The 24,641-nt window shown below is 26.7% G+C and overlaps 1 protein-coding gene across 1 annotated transcript in view; it reads right to left on the reverse strand.

The window, feature by feature from the left end:
• The window catches only part of Ca-alpha1T (Ca[2+]-channel protein alpha[[1]] subunit T), a 276,487-nt gene that overhangs the window by 179,788 nt on the left and 72,058 nt on the right, over positions 1-24,641 (reverse strand). The window contains exon 4 of the mRNA XM_075375644.1: positions 13,239-13,410. Coding sequence (XP_075231759.1) covers positions 13,239-13,410 — 172 coding nt within the window. The remainder of the gene's footprint in view (positions 1-13,238; positions 13,411-24,641) is intronic.

Here is a 24,641-nt window from a genome sequence, read left to right on the forward strand (position 1 = left end):
CATTTCATTGTTCAATTGTTGATGACATTGTTAATAAGGGATCTGTTTATGAGCATACAAGTTACAACTCCTTTATCACATTAAACCAAATGATCGCCACCTATGATATCAGTTTGTTGCTGTGTTAATGAGTGCATCATATAAAAAACAATCCTAATTATCTTGATACCTTATTATTTAGTGATGAGGCAACCTTTCATACATATGGGAAAATTAACAGACACAATTTTCAAATTTGGGGTACTGAAAACCCTGTAGAGTAACTGAAAATAAAGGGACACAGCAAAAGTCAATGTCTGGTTAGGACTGCACAAAAATAGCATCATCGGTCCATTTTTTTTTTCATGGACTCCACTGAGGACACAAATACCTTGATATGCTTGAGAACTTTGCTTTTCCTTAGATTTCTGCAGGCAGCAAAACTTCAGTTTCCCAGAAGTTGGTGCTTCACCACACTTTCATTTAGATGTGACCATGTTCTTGAACAATGCTTTCTCCAGATGTTGGGTAGGATGAGGAGGTCACTGAAGCATGGTCACCTAAATCTCCAGTTATCATTTCTTAGAATGCTTTTACTTGCGGATCTATTAAAAGTTGTATGTACCAACGAAAAGTTTGCAATTTAGACAATTTAAAACAGAGAATTGTTGAAGCTGTTGGTTTAATAATGCCGCAGATCTCCTAAACAGCATGAGTTAAATTATCTTTTAAACATCTGCCAAGCTACAAAAGGTGCTCACATTGAACTTGATTAACCTACATTAAAACTTGGTAAGTTGTTAGGTTTTTAAAAAAAAATTATTAAATTATAATTAATGATTATCTTAATATAAGCTGTTACTTTTGGAATCCTTAAGCTTGGACACTGTGTATTACAGTATAGCATTAATTCATTTCCATGCTTAACATCAAAAGGGAGATGGAAAGAAAAATATTAATTTTATTGATTTGAACCTTAAGTTGAGAAATTTTCTTGATTAGCTTCTTCATTTTTGCAGAAACGACTGCAATGAATTAAGTGCAATAATCAAAATGATTGCTCATGTCCTGATATAAGTCACAAGAATTCCTAAAATTGATATAACCAAGTTGATGTAGTTATTCATTCATTTTAAATGTCACCACATTTATTTAATACAATTATTATTAGCTAAAATAATAAATGAATCAAAATATAAGAACAAAATATAAATAAAAGCAATAAGGATCCTGTGTCAGGAATTAAAAGAAAACCTGTGAACTGAAGTGAATTCTAATTGCTTTCTTTATTGAACTGAATATACTGTTGCACATCAACTTTGAATCTTGCAAAAATACAAGTGACATGCAGCTTTTCAACAGACACTTAAATTCAGATTCAGTACAAGACATAGCTATATGGTATTAATCATTAATTTCAGAAAAAGCAACTCTGACTAGTGTTTCTTCTACTACAGCTATAACAACTCTTCATTATATGTCTTCTTTTTGTATGAACAGCACACTATATATATATATATATATATATATATATACGTATATAATGATTTTGCCTAGTAGGGGAAAATTAACCAGTTGCCAATAAATTGTACTTTTGTACTTTAAAATATTAATAATAATAATGATAAATAAACTGCTGTACCTCTGAGTAGATGACCCAATGAGTTGATAATGCTGAGGGCAGGAAGGAGAGAAATACTTTTTAATCTGTGAACTTTTTAAGTAGCATTAATAAACTTATTTACTTTTTCAATATGATAAGACAAAAGGTTTGTAATTTCAATTTGTGTTATATTAATTTATTGACTTTCTATATAATCTATAAATTAATTAGCTTATATATTTCCAGTAGTAGCTATACAATCTCACAATTATTTTACAGCTAGCATCAGTAGGCAACTTTCAGCAGTTTTAGGTAAAGTAAAACAATTGTTTGTTACTGTTTCTTATTAGGCTCACTTATATACTGTGTAAATCTGTAAAGACTGTACATGCAGTTTCCTCATTAATATACACCAAACTAGTAATTAGAAAACTATTTTATTTCAGTATGAATCTTTCATATTTTCTAACATCTGTAAAAGTGTTCAATTAGAGGAGGAGGTACTCAATTTTACTTGTATGCTTTTTGTTTTATTTGTTCAGGGGTTATTCTTCATTCTGATGATTCTTTTTTTTATTTTATTAAGGAATTTTGTGGTCCTGTTATAAATTTCTTTCAAGTAAAATAAATATAAAATTTTTTGAAAAAAAATTATATAGCCTAAATAGACAATCTGTAGATATTTTTCCATTATTTTGGTGTCTCATTACTTAGTACTGGATTATTGTAATGCAATGGTATGCAGCCTGATGCCATCCTAATATTCAGAATATTATTTGTACAAAAATTTAAGAAAATATTAGGATAATTTGAGTAAATGTACAGTATATATTATGGTGTTTTAGTGATCTTTAGTTTAAGCTAAGTATCAGCCTCTTTATGTCATTTTCTGCACTCTTTCTTGTTTTTATTATTAGTTTTATTGGTGTTTATGTTTCTTGTGAACTAATTTTATTTAAAATGAATATCAGTTTTGTTATAGTATGCAGATTCATATTCTAAAAAAAAATAAAACAATAATTTAAAAATTTTTTAAATTTTTCTTTTTAAAATTAGCACCAAATTGTGAGTTAGCAGTTGCTGATAGTTATTAATCTTCATTATCATTGATTTAAATCAATGACAAATAAGTCCACATTTAAAGAAGAATTAAAAGAATTATTATATTTATTTTCTAGAATTTTTTTTTAAATTGGTTCGTTTTTTACTTATTCTATTTTTTTTTAAAATTTCTTTTATTTCTTTTAAGGGGAAAATGATTAATTTTTAGCCTACAATTGGCTGATTCTTTACTGTCTAATTTAATTAAACAAAGCCAACAAGTCTTCTCCTTTTTTGTTCTATGACACTCTGTTTTGAAAAAAAAGTCATTTAAAATAAGGAAAGAAATTATTTAGAGCTCAATGATTAAAAAATTAATTTTATAAATTCAAAAGAAAGTAAAAAGTTAAGAAGAAACTAAAATTTGAAATGATGTTATTTTTAAACTGGTTATTACTACAAGAAAAGTATTTTAAACATGTGAAAATATATTTATTTATTTAATTTAAATATATTCCTAAAAAGTAAAGTGAAGAAAATTGCACTTGAAAAATGGGGAATTTGGAAAAATTTCAAAAAATTCCAGTTAAATAGTTTAGGATTTTATTTCCTCTAATTTTCTTTGCTTGGACATTAAAAAAAATGCATCATCAGCTAGTTATTTATAATACTGAACATATAAAAAAGTTTCAAGTACAGTTTTTCAAGTTACTAAAATGTATAATATACTCAAGGAAATCTAAATTTAACATGCTATAAATAATTTAAAACTTTTTAATTAAAAGCTTTATGAAAAAAGGTGCAGTTATCTAATAATTGTGCAGTTATGAAAAAGTTGTTATCTAAAAATTTGAATTACCTTCCTTTTATTAATTAAAATAAATCATTTATTTTAATAAACATGAATTTTCTGAAAATTAATTCCCTATCAATTTTTTCAGAGTAAATTCATACAGACTGTGAAATAATACACCTATTGTCTTTAAATATTATTACTATTTCCTATTTTTCTATTACTATTACTCATTGCTATAATTCTAATAAATAGGACGTGATCAATCAAAAACAAACAGGATATTCAATATATTTTGCTACTGAAAGCAGATCATTTGACATTTGTTTGATTCATTGTAATACTAGAGAAACATATTTCACAAAATAAATTACTAGTATTTGTTTTATCATTAGTAATAAAACATTATGTTCACTTTTATGATGAAATAAATGTTAAACAGTGGAGTATAAAGATTTGCTGCATTACAGAAAAAGCTTACTGTTATATTAAAAAAAAGTGTAAGCAAGCATTGTTAAAGTTATTAATTTAAGAACATTATTTTTAATGGATGGATAATCAAAAAATTCTCTAACTTTAAAGAGAGTTAGATATTTTTTAAGGATTTGCCTTCATGTTTAGAATAAATAAATAATATAAATTAACACATAATATTCCTGTTTTGTTTCTAAAATATAGGAAATGTCTTTGCTATATTGTTCATTTTACGGTTCAGCTGTTTCAAAAGAACTTTTCTTCCAACATGCAACACATTGTAAATCATGAACAGTTAAATGATTGATTAAAACAGAATTAAGATGCAAAGAATAAAGTTCTTTAAAATGATTCTGTTGAAGATACTGAGAATCAACCACTATATTTGGAGCATGCTGAGGGTGGTCCTGTGTAAGTAAAGACTGAAGGATATATGACTAGAATGAATGAGAATAGATATGTGGGTGTGAGGGAGGTAGAGTAACAGCACAAAGATCAGGAAGACACAGGTGTAAATGAAATGACAACTTTTTGAAATTATGTAGATAAAAAGTGTTAAATGAACTAATCAGAACTTTCAAATCAAAATAGAAAGCTCTGTATCAGAAGGTTCTTTGTACATCACTAATGAGTAAACAACATTTTTGATTGCTTAAGTAACTATTTTATGATTTGATGCAGTATTTTATTTTTGTAAGATAATTAATTTCATTAATAATAAAATTATTTATGAGTAGTATTTGTAAGTTAAAATTTAGATGCTTTTTTTTCACCCCCTGGGCCAATGTTTGGTGATATAAAAAAACTTTACTTAGATAAATTTTAGGCCCTTATTCAATGAATAGTAGGAACCTTAAATGAATTCAATATTTTACTTAATATGAAAGTTATAATGATTTTTTTTTTCTTCGTAAAAGCTCCCCCATTTCCACTCCCATGGTCCAATTTTGCCCATTAATGAACTGTACTGAGATTTTGGGTCGTTATATTTTATGTATCAATTTAAAAGTGATTGGTGCAAAATTATGGCAGTTATTGTGGCCAAAAGAAAAAGTTTATATATATATATAAACTTTTGGACTGACGGTGATTTTGGGGTCTGGTGGAGTGAAACGCGAAGATGTCAACATTTTCTGGAAGTCAAATCATGGTATTCATTACAATAGGTAGCTTTCTTATGAAATCTATTCAGACATTTTTTTGTGCTGTAATTGGGTAGTATTTATGTTGTAAAAAAATTGTCATAAATAAATAAATTTATGTTTTCTATGAGTAAACAAATTAATTACTCTGAGCAGAGCAATTCTCTTTTCAGGTTGGTCATTTCTTTCCTTTGTCTTCAATGTGTTTTTACCCTTCATCCCTTTTTTCTTGGTTAGATACATCTACCCTAGCTCCATTTGTGGCATGTGGCATCGTATGTGCCACAGATGGTGGAAACATTTGGATTACATGGAGTAGGTCTCTTTCATAGAAGGTTTTTACTTTGGTAATTCTGCATATTGGAATATCTGAGAAATCTGTTTTCTTTCCAGGAGTTGTGCAAAAATCCAAACTAGGAACTAAACTGGAGCTCCTTCTTGTCTCAAAATCTAAATCTAGTTTTTCTATCTACTTGAAAATGGATAGAAAGAAAAAAGAGAGAGGCGATGTAAATTTTGTTGTTATAGGTAAATTAGAACCTAACAAGTGGTAAGAAAAACTGGGAGGTAGAAAAATTTTAACTTGTGTGGCTGGAAACTCAATCTGTAAACTTTCTACAAGGAATGACAATTATTTGTGACTCCCAACAAACTGGAGACAGAGTTGTAAAAGATAATAAAATTATGATTGCCATTTTAGGTTAGTTAAATGTGTTTTATATATATATATATATAATATATAAGGAAAAATAATAGAAATTTACTTCTTTTAGTTATTTTTAGAAGTAGCTATTATGATGAATTTTATACTTTTAACTAACTGTATCATAAATATTATATATATAAAACTGAGAATTTTGGGTAAAACTTAAATCGAAGCCAATTTTTTATAAAAAATTGAAGAACTATATAAGGAAGTCATGATTGCTACTGCATTTTTATTATAAAACAATAATCTCATATAATATTTCTAATACAATAATAAAATGGAAGAAAAAATAAAACACTGTTGTAAATTTAGTTAAAAATTATATTATTTTAGTGTAAACACCCTGCGGCATTACCATTTTGTTTTCACTAATGTTAACTGTTGTACTTTTCATAAGTAAAGCAGAAACATGTTACATCTAGAGAGTTTGTATTAAAGTATATGTTGTCCACAAATGTGAAACAGACATTTTCACTGGCTATTTTATTTAATTTATGTAAGTGTAAAGTTTTATTTTTCTCTTTAAAATTCTGTATGAGTTTTAAAAATTACTAGTTTTGTATTTGAAAATAAACGGAAAAGAAGAGTTTGTATTTAGTATTAATATTAGATCTTGTAGAGCTGTTTTATTTTTAGAATAGATGTTTAATTGTTTTGAGATGTTACTTGAATTATAGTAAAATGATTCCTTTTTTCAGTGCTTATTAATTATTGGTAACGATTTGTTTGAGACAACTGTGTGGTAAGATCAGGGGAGAAATAATATTAATGAATTTATACCATTCTTTTCAGTAATCTACAGTGGTATTTTTACGCTTATATGTGTACTGTATGATTCAGCAGAAATGAATTTCCACTTCTGTATTGTAAAGAAGGAAGAACATTATTAATGTTTTTGTTTTAAAGTGTCAAATTTTTAGAATTCTAAGTTATGAAAAGGACTGAAAGATATGATGTTAGAGAATCAAGTAATCATGATTTTTTTATAACATTAAATAACACATTATACTACTTATCATATCCTCATTAAATATTAGTCACATATAACTGGTCACATAATCCACATTAACATGTTAAAGTATTGAATGATAAAAGAAAACAATGTTAAAAAGAAAATATATTTAATAAAAAATATTAAATACAAAGTAATTTCAAATTATTCTTTTAAAATAAACTACATTTATAATTAAATCTAAAAGAATATAAAACAAATATTTGAAGATATGGGGAGTAGAGAATATGTGGAGCCTAAGGAATAGCTAAATGCATCAAATCTGTCAAATGATTTAAGAAAATAAAATACTAATTAGGTTTGATGAGGATATTACTGTTAGTAACTAAATTTTGAGAAGCAACATATCTTATAGTTTATGATGAAGGGTCCCGAAGTAAATATAATTACTTTATAAAATTTGCAAAGTTATAAAAAGTGCACAAAAGCAGCTAAATAATCCCAGTACTTTATTCAGATTTCCTTAGTATTTTGCAATTTGTATTAGGAATGTTAGGCTTGTTATTATACAGATAACAGAAAGAAATTGCTTTGGCATTTATGTGGAAGGATCAAGGGAATGTGTGGAAAAATTATCTAAAAAATTATCAATAAGGTAATATTATTTCTGTAAAATTAGGTAATTTAATTTAGTTTTAAGTTGATAGATCAGTTTTTATTTTTGTAATAAATTATTTAGCTGATTAACTGAAGCATAATAAGGTCACACAGAATGCTGTGTAACACAAAATTGTCACAAATTGGTTTGATACAGATGAGTATACTGTTATTTAAAATTTTTCCCAGAAAATTTTGCATTCATAGATATAAATATGTAAAAATATAAAAATTCTGCTCAACTAATGGGTAGAGCTTTTAGTTATATACTATGCTGAATTTATTCCAGTTTTGGATGTATATCAAAGCTTTAATATTCTTGGTCAGTTAATATCATCTAAATTAGTTTTATTTCTATTTGTTTTGTATCATGTAATATCTATTAAAATCTAATATAAAAATATTAAGTTATTTCATATTCAAATTTGTTTTATTACCTAAATAGATTATGATTAATTTATGTTATATATATACTTTAGTATAAGGTGTAATTAAATTATTCTTTTGTGATAATCTTTTTTATTTATTTTTCATAAAAAACACTTATAGATTTTCTTGACTGGTAATGAAATGGATAAAATTCAATATTCTTCTCTGTAAGAGAAGAAAATAATGTATTCATAAAGATCTTTGATGCTGAAATTTTGAAATGTTTATTTGTTTCTTGTATTCTGGCATCATCTCATTCTTTTTTCCCTAAGTGTGCATGTATATGAATGTGAGTATGCACATGTATATATTTTTCTCTCTGTTACTGCATAACAACCAACAAACTGACAAGGATGAAATTTAATTTAGAATACATATTTTTCTATAAAATATTAAGGTAGACTATTTTGAATATGTTTTATATATAGTATTCTCACAAAAAGAACAAAAATAAAATAAATAGTTACTGAAAATTTTAGTGATTTTTTTTATCCTACCTATAAAGAAAAATACATTATTAGGTCATGGAATCTGGTCTGTTTATGGTTAAGGAAAAAGTACAGTAAGTATTCTTGCACTCAATGTCCTACTAAAAACATTGAGTATCATAGCAGAAGTATGTGGCACTATTAATAAAACTGTAACGCATTTCAAGAATAATAAATGGATTAATTTAAAGATTTAAAGAACTCCTATATCTACATAATATTTGTAAATACCAGGTATGTTAATATTCCATTAATTGACCAGGTATTACTTTACAGATATGTCAGGAATATACTGCAACCATTAGACTAGAATCAGTGTTCTGAACAGATGAACCTGTCTTCAATTATAGAACTCACAGACTATGTAAAAACATTTTTTTATGGCATGAGAGAAACAACCTTATCCAGAGGAATGAATCAAGTTTTTTCCAGGCAATAATTATCTATCCTATGCACAACTTTCAGAAGATGAGACAGTTTTCCACAAAAGGAAAATACAAGAACATTACTGATCAATTTTAATTTAACTAGATTAAATACATGTTGGAGTAAGAAATGTCTTTCTAACACAAATTAGAGCCATCTAAGAACAAGCAGAAGATTTTAAAAGTAATAAAATTTGTCCTTGCGCATTTTTAGAAATATGCAACATGTGGTATAGCTGAATTACAAGTCGTTCAGCAAATTTATTAGGAAAGAATTGATTATTAAACCATTTATTGGAAATTACACTTAGTAATATCATCTTACTAATATTAATCTTACAAAATTCAAATTATACTTTTTGGTGAAGCATAGTTACACACGAAAATTTAATTAGCTGGAGAGTTTATTGAGTATGTGATTTGTAATGTTGACTGATTATCAAGGTAAATTGGAGTGTATTTATTAAAAGTAATGGAAGTGGATGATCATTTACTCTTGTAGAGTGATAAGAGTGAGGTATATAAGAAATGATTGAATAGACAGTTTTCAGCAATTGTTATGAAAATAAGGACAGCAGGCCTCTATTAGCTTTAGACATATCATGAGAACAACAGAAATCTTTTTTAAATTAAACAATTTTTTTTTTAGGAAACTGTTTTCATAGTATTATTTGGCTTTAAGGAGGAAGAGAAGTAGGTAATCGAAAATATGGTCATCAGGAATAGGATTGAAGACAAGTCAGAGATGTCAAACTCTGCAAATATGACAATGTTAAATTGTGGTTATATTGTAAAAAACCATTATTTCTTAGCTTTTTCATAAAAAGTAAAAGATCTAAAATAAATATTAAAAAGTTTTTAATCTTGGAAAAATATTGAAATTTAATTTAAATAAACTACACTGTATATTAATATTATAAGAAGCTTTTTTATTTAATTTTTAAAAGCAAATTATCATAGAAGTATTACAAATTAGAAAAAATAATTTCTGATTTTTTTCCTATAAGTGGATATTTAATTTAATTATTCATGTTAAAAAATAAACATCATAAATTACTTGTCAGAATTCATCATAAGAAACATTATTAAGGAGTTTTAAAGAAACTTACATGGAAAGAAACTGGCTGTTTAGTTTCTAATTATTTGATCTGAAGAATTAAACAAAGTTTAAAAGTAAATTTACATTATTTTTTGAAGCTAAATTTGATTATCTTAATTTTTTTGTTGAGATTACTACTCCATCGTCAGGTTATATTATAAAGCAAAATGATATATACATATATATATATTTGTTTTACACAAACAGTTACATTAGTGCTGCATACATACATTCTGTGATCTGGCCGTGCTTTTTTACTATGCTTATTATCATGAATTACTATTTGTTTAATTATCTTAACGTGTTTTATAATTCGACTTTATTTAAAATGATTAAACAGAATTTTAAGACAAATCGAAATGATAAGGTAAATCTAACATTTGTTTTTTTTGTTGCACAAAATAAAAAGTTTATTACTTAGAACCTGTCAATTTAAAATTTACAATAAATTCAGTTCATGAAAAAAAAATTGATTATCGTACACCTGATCACAGTTTACTTAATAGTCGCAAACATCTTACAAACACGATGTTATTGTCTTATTGATGCTTGAATTAATTTTATTCTTGATGACTGACTATTATAAACATAAAAGTTTAATTTTAAAAACAATTATTGATTTGAATTTAAATTAACATCCCAGAAAATCCCTGTAGATGGAGTAACAGCTCCGAAAGTACTAGGATTTACACTTTTTAAATTGTTGGTAAGTGGAAATTTAATTTATGCAATTGTATTAATACAAACAGTGCCAAATGCTTAGTAAATTAAAGCTAAACAGTTTATTTTTTTATGTTTTTTCAACTTAATGATTTATTACTCATCCTGTTTAATAATTCCTTTATTCCTTCCATTTAATACACAGTTTCTTGTAATAAGTAATTATTTAGGTTTTACATAAACATTTCAAATAAAAACTTATCAGTAAAAATGAATTATTTCTTTTAATTGCATTATACATTTAAAATGTATTATTTATAAAAATAATTTTAAAAATAAATTCTTATTAAATTGATTTAAGAAAGAGTAAGAAGTAAGAAGATTATGCTTCACTTATTTATATAGAAAAGTTAAGAATTTGTTTCACTGAATGTTTTAGAAAACATCTTCTTATAACTTTCTCTGTTACAAGTTTCTACCCAAAAGAAAAACTTTTCTGTACTCTATATCTGAACATAAATCATTTTCTATGTTGTGACGCAGATGTTAAAATTTTAAAAATAAATCAACAATTAGATTTACATCTATTATATTTTTATTTTTATTTTTGATAATTGAGCACAAATAAAATAGATAATAAATTATTTTCTGCTACACCAAATAAAAGTAATTGTTATGTAAACACATTGTTTTCTAACAAAAAAGAGTATATTAATTTGTTACACCTTCTATCTCAGAGTTTCTTGTGACTATGACAGATGCAATATACTTGAGTCAATAATATGAATTGGTTTTTACAAGTAATGATTATACTGTACAAACCAGTTCTTGTGGTGTCATTCATAAGGCTCATGTCATATGCCTTTGATTCAGTTTTATGCAAAAGTATATTTAGATCAATGAAGAAATTAATGGGATACTATTTAACTCCTAACTTACCTTATTAAATATGGAATTCTATATTTATTATTTCTGAGAATGGCTTTATTGCTTTTAGGAAGACTTGTGACTCATGTCAGATCACTTACAACTGCTATGACCATAATGCAATATGATATCTATGATGATAATTTTTGATGTTTACTTATTTTTTTACCATTTCCAAAAACCATTAAATGGAAAGAACAGAAACAAATACATAACTGTATCAAACCACTTGAATGACTGATGACTCAAAAAAAGTTTCTATCTTTGAATTCAAGAATTGCACCATGTGAGATTTATACTTAGAAGTACATCAATAATATAGAATTTCAATCATTTATTATCGATTTTCTTTGGCCAATCAGTGTTAGTTAATATTTTCAGTATATTTTTTACTAATGTTTAAATTTAGATGTCTCCTATTGCAAAAAAAATATATAAATTCATTCTTTACCTTTAATTTTATCAATTTTATGTATTTCCCTAGATAGATGTAAATAATCTTACTTGTTTTATCAAAAAACAAAATCAACACTATTCTATTTAGACTTTATTTGACCTTGTAGTCATGAGTCATGACCTAATTCATATAGTCACTATTTTTAATTCTATAACGATATACTGTACCATATCATTTTCTTCCTACCATCTATAATCTATATTATTCTTTTTAAGGGAAACACGGTGATCCAAGTATGCTTATTTAAATATAAGGACAGCAGTAAATTAAAAGAGAAGTTGTATTTGTCTTTGGTCATGCCTGACATATGACAACACTGTTTATTGCTTAACCTCACTTAACATAATGAAACAGTGCAGTATACTATAATTATAGTGTAGAGTTAAGTCAGACATTTTAATTGCATGTGGTGTCTATACAGCTTACAACTCCTGATTACTATGCTTATCATCATCCCTACTTATTTTATACTAAATGGGTGGAAGTACACAATTACATAATTATTAGAAGATAAAAAATTATTAAATGAACAAATACTATTGTTGTTAATATTATACATAGAAAAATTAATTTTATATTACCTCGATTAAATAAACAAAATATATATTGGTACAGAGGAATATGGGTCTTATAAGTATTGATTTTAGAAAAAAAAAAAATATAATATGTAAAAATACTGTACAAATAAATAAAGTACAAAATAACCACATATGATGCATATATGTGGTAAAATTACTTAAATCCTTTGAAATAAGTTAAAATTCTTTTAAAGATAAATAATTAAATATTTACCCAAATTAATTTTTATTAAATATGTGATTAGATAATATTCTTTGTTATATTAGTTACAAAAAATATGAAAAATATAAAATTTTCTTGACTGTATGGTTGATTTCCTTTTCATGTTATATTAAAATGTATTTAATGAGTGTCATTTATGAACTATTTTCCATTTACACAATTCTAATTGCACAACTGATTGCTGGATTCAATAAAATTTAAATACGATATTTATGTATAGGATATATATATATATATATATATATATATATATGTATATACTATTAATTTAATAAATGCATGTATCTGTGTGTGCGCACACTTGTGTTTAAGTAAGTAAAATTCATTTTAGATACTATTGAATATATTAATTTTGAAAATTAAGAATATTTTTCTCTAATTTAATAACATTATTGATTATTGAGAAATAACCTACAAATTTTATAAAAAAAATATTACCTTAAAAAATTAAATTACAGTAAAATAAATCAATAAGTACTATGTAAATTAAATTTGTTATTTATTATATTACATGCAGACAAAAATTTATATTATACATAATTGGAGTGGATAGAATATAAATATATATTTTTTAAATTAAAAACAAAATTATTTCTACTTACTTAGGATATGTGACGTTTTGTATAGGCTTGAGGAAACATCTTTGACGTAAAATTCCCTCCCATAGCTGTACACCAACAATACCAAATATAAAGAAAACAAAAAAACATAAAAGTAAAACATTACCAAGCATAGGTAACGTATCCAGGAGAAGCATCACTAATATACGCATACCTGAAAAAAGAATTAATAAAAATTAAAAACAGGCATTGCATATAAAAAATTAAACAAAACAAAAAAACAATGAAAGATATCTTAAGCTGATAATAAAGCAATTAAAAAAAAACACAAAAAATCTAATCTCTAAAATGAAAAACACCTGACTTTGATGAAAAAATTTTTAATATGTAATCATATTGATATACATACGTACAATTTTTGATCAAGGCCAATTTTAAATAAGTGATATTGTTTACTTTATTATAGCATAAAAATCATGGAGTATAAAAATCTATTCTATCCCATGAGGGATGTTTCTATATGCTATCTGTATAGTGAAAATAAAGAAAAAAAAACATTCATTTATACAACGTATGTTCAAAAACGCTTTGTTTTTACATTACAGTTAGAAAAAAATCTTCTCCAAAAATACAGTAATGCAAAAACCAATAACAAATAAAATTACCAGTTAATATGTCACTTAAGGAACAAATGAGTTTTCAAAAAAAAAGAAACTTAGAAAACTCTATTTTCATTATATCCCCCCCCAAAAAAAATTGTTCAGTTAAAAAATTGGAGTTGAAAAACCTTTTTAGGTTAGGCATAAATAAATAAAAAAAAAAAAAAAAAAAAAAAAAAAATAACGAAATTTATTTACTATATTCCAATTGATTAAAGTTTTTTGTTCTCTTGGGGTAATTAAAGTTATAATTGTAAATAATAATTCAAATTTCTTAAATTTGGATCTGTTTTTGATAGACTTTATAGTAATTTTTTCCCAGAAATTTTTCTGTTTATGTTTGTCTGTTTACAAGCAATACACATCAAACATTTTTTCAAATTCGGTTTTACTTGCAATAATTTTAATGAAAACTACTACTAAAAACATAGTTTTTAGTTTCATTTAGTAGAATTTTTTAGGGTGTAATATCATATAAAACTATTAATTTTGCATCATAATTTATATCATAAAAATTTCAGTGCAGTTTCATTTTACTGTTAGAATAAAATCAAGGCAAACATTTTTTAAAATTACAACTTATCTTGAAAAAAAATGTATTTAAATAATTAAAAACCTTTTCTTTATTTTTATCTGTACAATATCCATTTCCTTATTGAAGGAGCCATCTAAATAATATCATATAATTGTATTAAAATCATAAAACATATGACATATGATAAAATAATAAAACAAAAGGCGTAACAGAATATAAAAAAGCCAAGGTATTTTGTATGGCTTAATTCATTGAAGAATTCTAAAACGAGTATGTTGTACTCTTTACATAATGTACAGGTACAATTAAAACTAAGCATAGATTTCCAACTTTAAAATAGTTTATTTTTAAGAAAAATCTGTTGAATGATCTGTCAAATAAAACATCAGCAAAGTTACCTAAAATCTATCACTCTTTTAACTACCAATAACAAAAAAAGTAGAATGAACTGGTCCATTGGTTCTTTGGTCTATGTAGGATTATATCTGATGTAAATACAGAAATAGAAACCAAATATAAACAATGCTTCTTGTTTTTAGCAAGAGATTCAAAATTTTAATATTCTTACTGGTTAAATATTAAAAAAAAAAAATTAACTTACATCTAACTTTGACATCAAACATTAGATATCTCAGTCGGTTGAACAACTGGCTGATCCTAGGTTCGATTCCTTGTTTGAATTTGTCATTTTTTACTCAGTCATTATTTCATCTGATTACCAAGACTTAAACATGAGCGTATATAAAAAAATCATCCTCATAAAACCATATTGTATTCGTGCTTTTACAAAGAAGGCACAGAGTATGCAATAAGCATTGTATAAAACAACCCTCAACCACCTTTATTGCCAAGAATATAATGTATTACAATTAATCACACAATAATAAAATATTCTATCTTTAATAACAAAACCCTTGACAAAACATATTTTTACTTGGTTGCAGAATAGTTTGAAATTCAGCACAATGAAATTATGTAGTATGATGTATGTACATATACGATAAGTATACATACTATACATAACTACTATGTACTATACGTACATAGTATAGTAATACTTTACTATGTACTATAAGTACATACTATATATATATATATATATATATATATATATATAAGTATATGTACATGTTTTAAAGTATTAAAATCTCTTCATATTTTTAATTTTTAAGCTGTTTAAAATGAAGACTTGAAATTTTCAGGAGTTTATAACTCTGAACGACAAGTGATAAAAAAATCGAAATTATTTAAAATAAAGAGCTGTAAAAAGAAATATACTAACTATTATTACTTTGATAAAATTAAAAGTAAAAAAGGAAATCAAATAACATGGTACTAAATTTACATTACAATAACTGTTAATCAGCTGATCAGTCAATTGCTATTTAAAAGGAAAACCAATTTTTTAACATTAAGATTTATTTTTATTGGTAAATTCATTCAACTGAGCGAACGGTTGATTCCATTTTCTCAGTAGATGTAAATTAGGAACACAATAAATCCTATTTAGTTGTAGTAAGACGAAAAGTAGCCTAGAAGTTAATTTGATTCTCAATCTTAATTAAAGTAAATTAAAACAAACTATTCATTCTACCTGGATCACCAGACAAATGAATATTCAGTTGGATTTTGAAGTTTGAATATTGAGAAAATCTGAAGTTTTCCCCTTTCAATTTTAGATTAAGTTATCGTAGAAATTGCTTTTTTTATACATTTTTTCTCGTCTTAATGAAATCCTTTACTTAAAAATTTCTATTTAAAAATTATGGGTTGCAATCACCCCATGATTTATTCAAAAAAAGAAAAAATAATAATTACAGCCAGTAGAGAAAGTAACTGATCTAATCCGTAAACTTTTCTGAACGTTTTTGAGCGTTAATTTGAAACAATTTCAAAATTGTTGTGAAAGGGCTCAATACTTTTGATTCACTATATGTTTATATACACGATGTAACTCCAATACTGTGATTATGACAAAGAATAAACGTTGAATTAAAAAAAAAATATACTAGTGAAAATCTAGCAATTTCCTGTCTAAAGAATCCTGTCAACAGAGATTAAAAAATCTATCTTTCTTCCATCGTGATAAATATTTATTTATTCTTTTACACAAATGAGTAGTAGCTAACATAATTTATTATGAACTACTATTAAAGGAAATTCTTCCATAAAATGTAGAAAGAATCTACAACATAAGTGAAATTTATTCGAAAATACCGATTCAACAAATTTAAATAAGATTTTTTGTGTAGTTGAATCATATTTTTTTTGGTTAATTTCTAAAAATAATGTATATATTTTTTTATTTGACATTATTATCTTAAAACAGGATGTAGATGAATTCTACTTCAGATGTGGTTTTATAATAAAAGACAATTTTGGATAAAAGAATATATAAATATAATTGAAATATGTAATTTGTTAAAATTTTTTACTTAACTAATCATAATAAATATAAAAAGTATAAAAATTAACCTTTTACTTGTTTTTATTACACGGTTTTATTTACGTAAGAATGTAATAATCAGACAATATAATAATGATTGAATACTAAAAATTATTTGCATATCAGATGATTTAGATAACGTACATTTGAATTCGCTTTATTGTACGTTTACTTATGTAAACATAATAATTTAACTTTGAATGATGTTACGCCAAGTGATATGATATTATTTTACTGAATTTTCCATAAAAACAGTAAAATTTTCTGCAATTTTAACCATTGACAGTATTAAATATATAATTTCAAACACGCACTGATGTAAATTAAATGAAAATCGATTGCAAATTGTAATACAACCAGGAATTATTAATCGATACTTTTAAAATTAAATAAAAATAATTCACCAAAAAAATTTAAACCAGAAAATTAAAAAACTTAAATAAAGTAAAGGATTTCTAGTGTGATTGTGTTAAAACATGGGATTGAATAAAAAAATTCCGTAGACTGTTTTTGTGGATATTAAGACAGATTTGATTGTTATCAAATTTCAGCAACCTAGGCCATGATGTTTCGAATCTTAAGTAGTTTTAAAGTAAAATAAGTAAGAGAAACAGATTGTTGCAGTATTTATAAAATAACCTAGTAGATTTAGTGTCCCGTAAGTTTCCTCATATAGGAAAAATAAACATTTTTTTTATGAAAGCCATAGTGTATTAGGAAAAGATACAAAACATAAATAATCTCAAGGAACAAATCACCAACGTATACATATACATACATCTTATATATTAAAAAAAGGGTGGAAAACCTATTTCCAGTCCGCTTGGGCGTTCTACTGAACGGATCGGGCTGATTTTTTCTTTATTCTGCTTGGAATGACCCACAGATATGTCATCAAGCGTCATTGGACCTAAAGTTTGAGTTTCCTCTGAGAAATTCGCAAAAATTCCTAATTTATTCCTAAATTGAAGAGCTTTTCGAGGTTATTAATCGCAAGTAAATCACTTTGAATTTGTTAACATTAAGTTTATTGATGTTACATATTTTTACATATGATAATATGTAAGCAATATGTTGCTTATGAATTTTTAATTTAATTTTTATGTACTGTTAATAATTTACAAATGGTGCGAATCGGAATAAATCTATCTTTATCCGAAATTTATGCAGAAAATTCTAGTAAATTCATGATTTGAAATAAGTTAATTTAAATGTAAATTAGGATTATAGCTTCGATTATGCAAAGAAAGTACAAATGATTTTATGAGAAAAACTGTATGTGAAAAGAGGGAATAAAAAATGTGGTTGATGTTCCTCAAACTGACCTCTTCCAAGATTGAACAAAGGACTAGATAAATCAGTAGAGAAATAAGACAAATGTCGAAAGACCCGTTGTTGGGATTGTCCCGAAAAAAGTACAGGAAAAAATAATATATTTAAAAAATTCTTTTTTATTCTATCTTTAACTAGCAACTCCCTCGTGTCTTCACCCGATTTATATGGTTACTTACATTTCCAATCGCAGTCATTTTTATTCATTCCATGTTTTAATTTAAGTAATCGGAGGAAGGTGCAGCCAGTTACGTAGCACATACAGTGACAGTGTAACTATCTGTGTTGGTTGAGCCGCAGTGCCGTACCCTTAAACAGTCAAAATTAAAAAAAACTCGAAAATGGTTTTTAAGTATTTATCTGAAGAGTATTTGTAAAACTCTATCTAGTGAATATCTCGTTTAATAAAGTCGTAATTGGGTTAAATTTGCAATCATTGTTCAAATTTTTTGCATTTCCTCATTCCTTTCAAGATTGATTTCAGAAAATTTATCTATGGTTTTTAGATATTCTCTTGAAGATTACAGTCATCAAAAATTAAGTTGATCTTCATCTTCATTTGTTACCAAGAAATTAAAAAAAAAAAAATAGCCGAGTTTCAAAAAGAATTCAAAAATCCATTTTAGTCCTTTAAACTCATATAATATATAAAGGATGTTTTTTAAATAATGCAAATAAGTATCACTACAATAATTGATAAAGTCATAAAATCGGATTAATGCCGCTGACGGATCAAAGGGGGTCATGGGATCCATGGCTCTCTTGGCGTTTAACACGGTATATTTTAAAAAAATATAAAATAAATAAATAATACCTTTAAAATTTAAACAAATTCAAATTATTTTTTTCTTTTTAAAATCAAATAAAAATTGAGAAGGCGGTATTTTTTTTTTTTTCTGTTGCCAAAAAGGGAATTTCGCGACAACCCTTCTGTTTTTGTTTGAAGCTGTCCGCAAGTTATATAAATGGGGCCCCAAATTAAGATTTTGACTAGGGCCCGGTAGAGGCTTAATCCGGTACTAATATATTATATACATATATATATATATATATATATATATATATATATATATATATATAATTCGTTCTTTTTAAAAGAACGAATAGCTCTTTTAACAGTTAAAAAAAGAATGATGATATTGATCTAAGCCTATTCAAAGAAGTTATACAGTTATAACTATAACTGAAGTTATACAGTTAACTTTCTTTATTGTGTAAAGTTATCGTCATCACTTTTATCTGAGCAATGTCTGGGATTCCGATGTTTTCACGTACCCATTCATTTTTCAGAAATATTATTTTTTAAACAAATAAAATAAATAGAAATACTTTTTATAGAGAAATTAATGTTTTAATCTTTTAGAATTATATCATGTAAGGATTTATTTATGTTTAATCTCAGAGAAACAGAAACGAGTGAAAAATCTGAATTCTAATTTGAGTAATAAAAATATATTAAAGTATGTTAAAGTGCCTTTGAAATTGAATTAATTAACAACGTATTAATAAGATTATATAATATTTTAATGAATTTTACTACACGTTAAATTACAATAAATTTTGTATTAAATTTGTTAAAAGTTTTCGAGTAAAATGTAAACATCTGTTATATTTGTTGACCCAATCAAATTGAACTTTTATTCGGGTACTTTCCACAAAACCGGAAGTAGTTTATCGAACGATGGTGCAAGGAAGGTTTAAAGGAAAGTAAAGTGGAAAGCAACAGGTATTTTGATGTCATCAGAGTTTCTCCCGTTATAATACTGTTTCCTTTAACTCTCACTTCCAAAAATTGCATTAACTTATCCTCTCATAAATTCTACGAATGTAATGAGTATGAAGGAAATATTAACTCCTCAAATTAAACTACGTAATTCATTTTCATACGTGGAATAATTTTTTACCGATACATAAATTATGAAAATAATTTAATTTAGTTCCATTACTGTTAGTCAAATGATATAAAATACCGTAAACCATAACTTACATTCATAAATTAAAATAGGCAAAGGATTGCATAAATTTCTCGTTTTTCCGCATGTCTATCATTTTTATTTCAAATATACAATTGGTTTTTTAAATATTAATTACTTCGTTATTCTTGCTTAAAATCGATCAAATAAAAATGAAAAAATTTCCAAAAAATTATTTTGGAAATTGATTTTAAATAATGAATTTAGTAAAAGGTTTTAGAAATCGGTATCTAAAGAGTGTTGCTAGAGGTTTCAGCGATATTTAATGCCTGTTACAGAATATAGCAATGTTACGTCATATCAAATTTAATATCCTGCTGTTTATTTCCCTTGTAAGGAAACATTTTAATTAAATCTCTCGCATTAATATAAAATCTGTTTAATCATATTAAAAAAATAAATAAATAAATGCGAAGCCGGGTATTACCAGCTTACCCGTAGGGAAGGCAGACTGGAAAGTATGATAATCTTATGCCTGTTTTTACACATAATTTTTGCGTTCTGCTTTAACAATATCAAAATTTTATTTTAAAAAAAAATCGATAAAAAGGGTTATTAATGAAATTTCCGCCATTTTAGAATTTTTAAAGGTAAAATTTTCAAACTTCTTTATTTTGTAGAAAATATTGTTGGGTACATGTATACCAAATTTCATCAAAATACTTCATTCCGTTCTTAAGAAATAAATTTTTATTGAGAAAACACAAAACGGCGAACCAATTTTTACAAGAAAATTAAGCGAGTTGGGGTATGTATCCGTATGAAATTTTTTATTCATTTTTATAACCCGAATCAGTCCCTTACGTTTGGCTGACATCTCGAAGAATATCCTGACGGGGAAAAACAAACAAAAAATATGTCAACCGCGATACCCCGTAGTCCGTCGGGTCAACAATGAAGCTAAAATTGGGTGTATGTATACAAAGGATGATTCCTAATTCTACGAAAACATCTAGGGAGATGATTCTATAGCCAAAAATAAGAAAAGGTTCATATAAATATAGGCAAAAAAAAAAAACAAAAACGGTTCATTAGCGAGTTTCGGCTCGTGAAACATTAGCCCTGGTTTCTGCTCCCTCTGTGAAATTAAACCGTACTAAAATTCTTGTGGTAAAAATCGAGGGATAAATTTAGTGCTTTCTTATGGTTTTTGAGCTAAGCAACTGAATAAAATTGGTTACAGACCTCTACCTCACTTAGGTTTTAGGAAAAACGGGGTAAAACATAAAAACCTTTTGTCGAAAAATAACAATTTTTTAGGTTAAAGTAAAACAACTTTGTTAATTTCCCAATAAACAAATAAAAATTTCTAGTTAACTTTGTACAGAATTTAATTCTGAGAAAAGTTTTGTTAGTAACTTCTATTAATATTAAACACAAATCTGAGAAGTTCAACTTTAATTAGAAACAAAACACACAAACTGCACCGGGAAAGTGATACGATTTTACACAGAACAATTTTCATCAATGCTTGAACAAGATAATGCAAATGAAAACAAGCAGAAGACTTATCAATAACAGAAAGAAACCAATAAAAAATATATTTAAAAAATAAAAAAACACGCCGCTGGCGTGAGATCGGGAAATCGAGATGGCCATTTTACTGGACCGTTTCAACCAAACCACTTCTTATTAAATGTGTTATTTAAAGGATTCACCACATCATGTCAGTAGTGAGGAGGTTCACCATTTTTTTTTTTGTTTAACCTCCGGCTCCACCGTTAGGTATTGCTTCAGAGGATGAATGACAAGTAGCGTGTGTCAAAATGCCATCCATACCTGACCGGGATTCGAACCCGAGACCTCCGAATGAAAGGCCGAGACGCTACCACTCGCGCCACGTAGGTCGGTAGGTGCGTTAAGATTAAATAACCACATCTTCACTCTCTCTGCAACTAGAATATCTTTCAAGAGTTCCATCATATTTGTTTGCATAAAATGCAAGTACCATCCTCCATTGAGCATTGACAGTAAGAAAAAAGGGCCTATGATATTATTACCAAGACCACACACACATTAAACGAAAAAGTGCGTTGGAAATGACTTGTAGCAGCAGTCTCGTGGGGATTTTCTTCTGCCCAGGTGTGAGTGTTTCGAAACTTACAAATCCATTTCTTATAAGACAGGATTCATCAGTAATTAGAATACTACTTAGGAAACAGGGATAATGTACACTTTTTCTAATTAAACATTGTCAGAATTTCATCCGTTTATCAAATTCAGGTGGTAATAACTCTTGTACGCATGTAGTATGAAATGGGTAAAATAGTTGCTCCCATAACGTTCGCCACACACTTGAATGCGAAATATGAAAGCGGGGTGACAACAGCAATGGAATAAACCGAGGAAAGTAATTCATTATTTCTTCAATAAGTGAAACGTAATTCAATATTGCAATACCGCATTCAATATTGCTTCTTCAGCGTAAAACTTTTTCACAAAAGTTAAATCGTTGTGATTTAAGCATATCTGTTTTAAGAATTCGATACTCTTCAATCTGGATAATTTTCTTGGTATTCACGCACTGCAGCAAGCCAATCCATTTTTATTTACTTTAACATAAATTAATAAAATGTCCGTCAGCTTTCAAATTTAGACGAATTTGTGGTATCACCCGTTGTGAATGACTGGCTGAACAATAACAGCATAAACAACATTAATATGAATATTTAAAAGCTAGACATTAAACTTAATGATTGATAAGCTGTTATTGCCAATCTATGAAAAAAATATAATTTTTTCTTATGTTTTGGAAGGATATCTTTCAAATTTATTTTTAGCATTTGTATGCAAATGTTCTGTTTAAAATTGTGTCACTTTTCCAATCCAGTTTGTGTGTTTAGTTTCTAATTAAAATTGAACTTTTTGAATGTGTATTTAATTTTAATAGACGTTAGTTAAATATTTTTTTTTTTAAATTAAATTCTCTACAAAGTTAATTAGAAATTTTTATTTGCTTATTGTTAAAGTAACATAGTTATTATATTCCAAACCTAAAAAAGTGAATTTTCCAACAAAACATTTTCGTGTTTTACCCCGTTTTTCTTAAAATGTAAGTGAGATAGAGGTTTGGGACCACTTTTATCCAATTTCTTAGGTCAAGAACCATAATGGAGCACCAAATGTATTCCTCGATTTGTACCCCAAGAATTTTAGTACGGTTTAATTTCACAGAGGGAACAGAAAGGAGGACAAAATGTTTCACGAGCCGAAACTTACTAACGAACTGTTTTCTGACTTATATTTATATGAACTTTATTTCTTATTTTTGGCTATAGAATCATCTCCCGAGAAGTTTCCGGGGAAATTGTAATCACTCTATGTATTTTATGACAGGTTGGTAGAATTTAGAGCTAGTGTGGACTGTATTTTTGTTTTTGAGATGGTAGATTATGAAATGAAGCAACGCTACGTTCTTTTTAAATCGTTATATTTAATTTCTTGTCACCCTTGACATTATGATTGAATTACAATAGTTACGTTAAACTTAAGAATGTATGACGCTTTAGTCATAATTGAATTTGAATATTATGAAGAAAGTATGAGTCCCCTTGGACTGGAATGAAAACACGACCGCACTGTGCGGGATTCTTACGTAGAATATAACTAACACGAATTGTCCATCCGGACGAAATGAAAAATGCGACCTCACTAGGCGGGATTCTAACGTAGAATGCCATACTAGATTAATTCGCCGGCCAGCGCTAGTAGATGCTAGAATGCAGCACCAACCGGCTTAACATGGAACGGAACACTGGTCAATTAATCAAAATAGATCATCTGGAACTTTCTATGATTTTTTAATCAGGAAATCGTGCATGTCGACATTCGCAAAAACCCCGATATCGAAATTTGGTACCAATCTATCTATACACCCTTCCTTTACAGATATAGCTGCTGTTTAACAGCAATAGAGGTACTGCCGGGAAACTAGAAAGTGTAATTAACATTAATATTTTAAATGAATTGTTTTACTTTTTATGGATTAATAATTATTGTTATATAAGCTAATTACTACAATGATAAAATAAACAGAAATTTGGGTAATGGTTATGGGTTGCGTATATGGGTAGGTTCATGTTCTTTACCGACATGATCTTTGATGTATTATTGCACTAAAATATTTTCACGACCGATTACACTCGTAGTCTACTACAAACGATTTTAAATTCCAGGCCTTTGTAGTGAAATATAACAGCTTAATTTAGTAGCATTACGGAATTTTGACTCTCTTCAACTTATCTATATTAATAAAATACAATCTTCGTTTTATGTTTGCGCTAATAACTTAAAACTATTTAACCGAATTCGCTGAAAATTTCACAATTTATTATTATTTGTCCCGGGAGTGTTTATACGTTATTAATTTCATAATATTTAATAATATAATAACTAAATAATGTAATATTAAATCATATACGTAATAACTGTCTGACGAAGTCGATATTGACATATACAACGATAAATATAGACAATGACAAACGATATCGCTCGATATAT

Source organism: Lycorma delicatula, chromosome 9 (assembly GCF_047948215.1).
Source record: "Lycorma delicatula isolate Av1 chromosome 9, ASM4794821v1, whole genome shotgun sequence".
Classification (NCBI taxonomy): domain Eukaryota; kingdom Metazoa; phylum Arthropoda; class Insecta; order Hemiptera; family Fulgoridae; genus Lycorma; species Lycorma delicatula.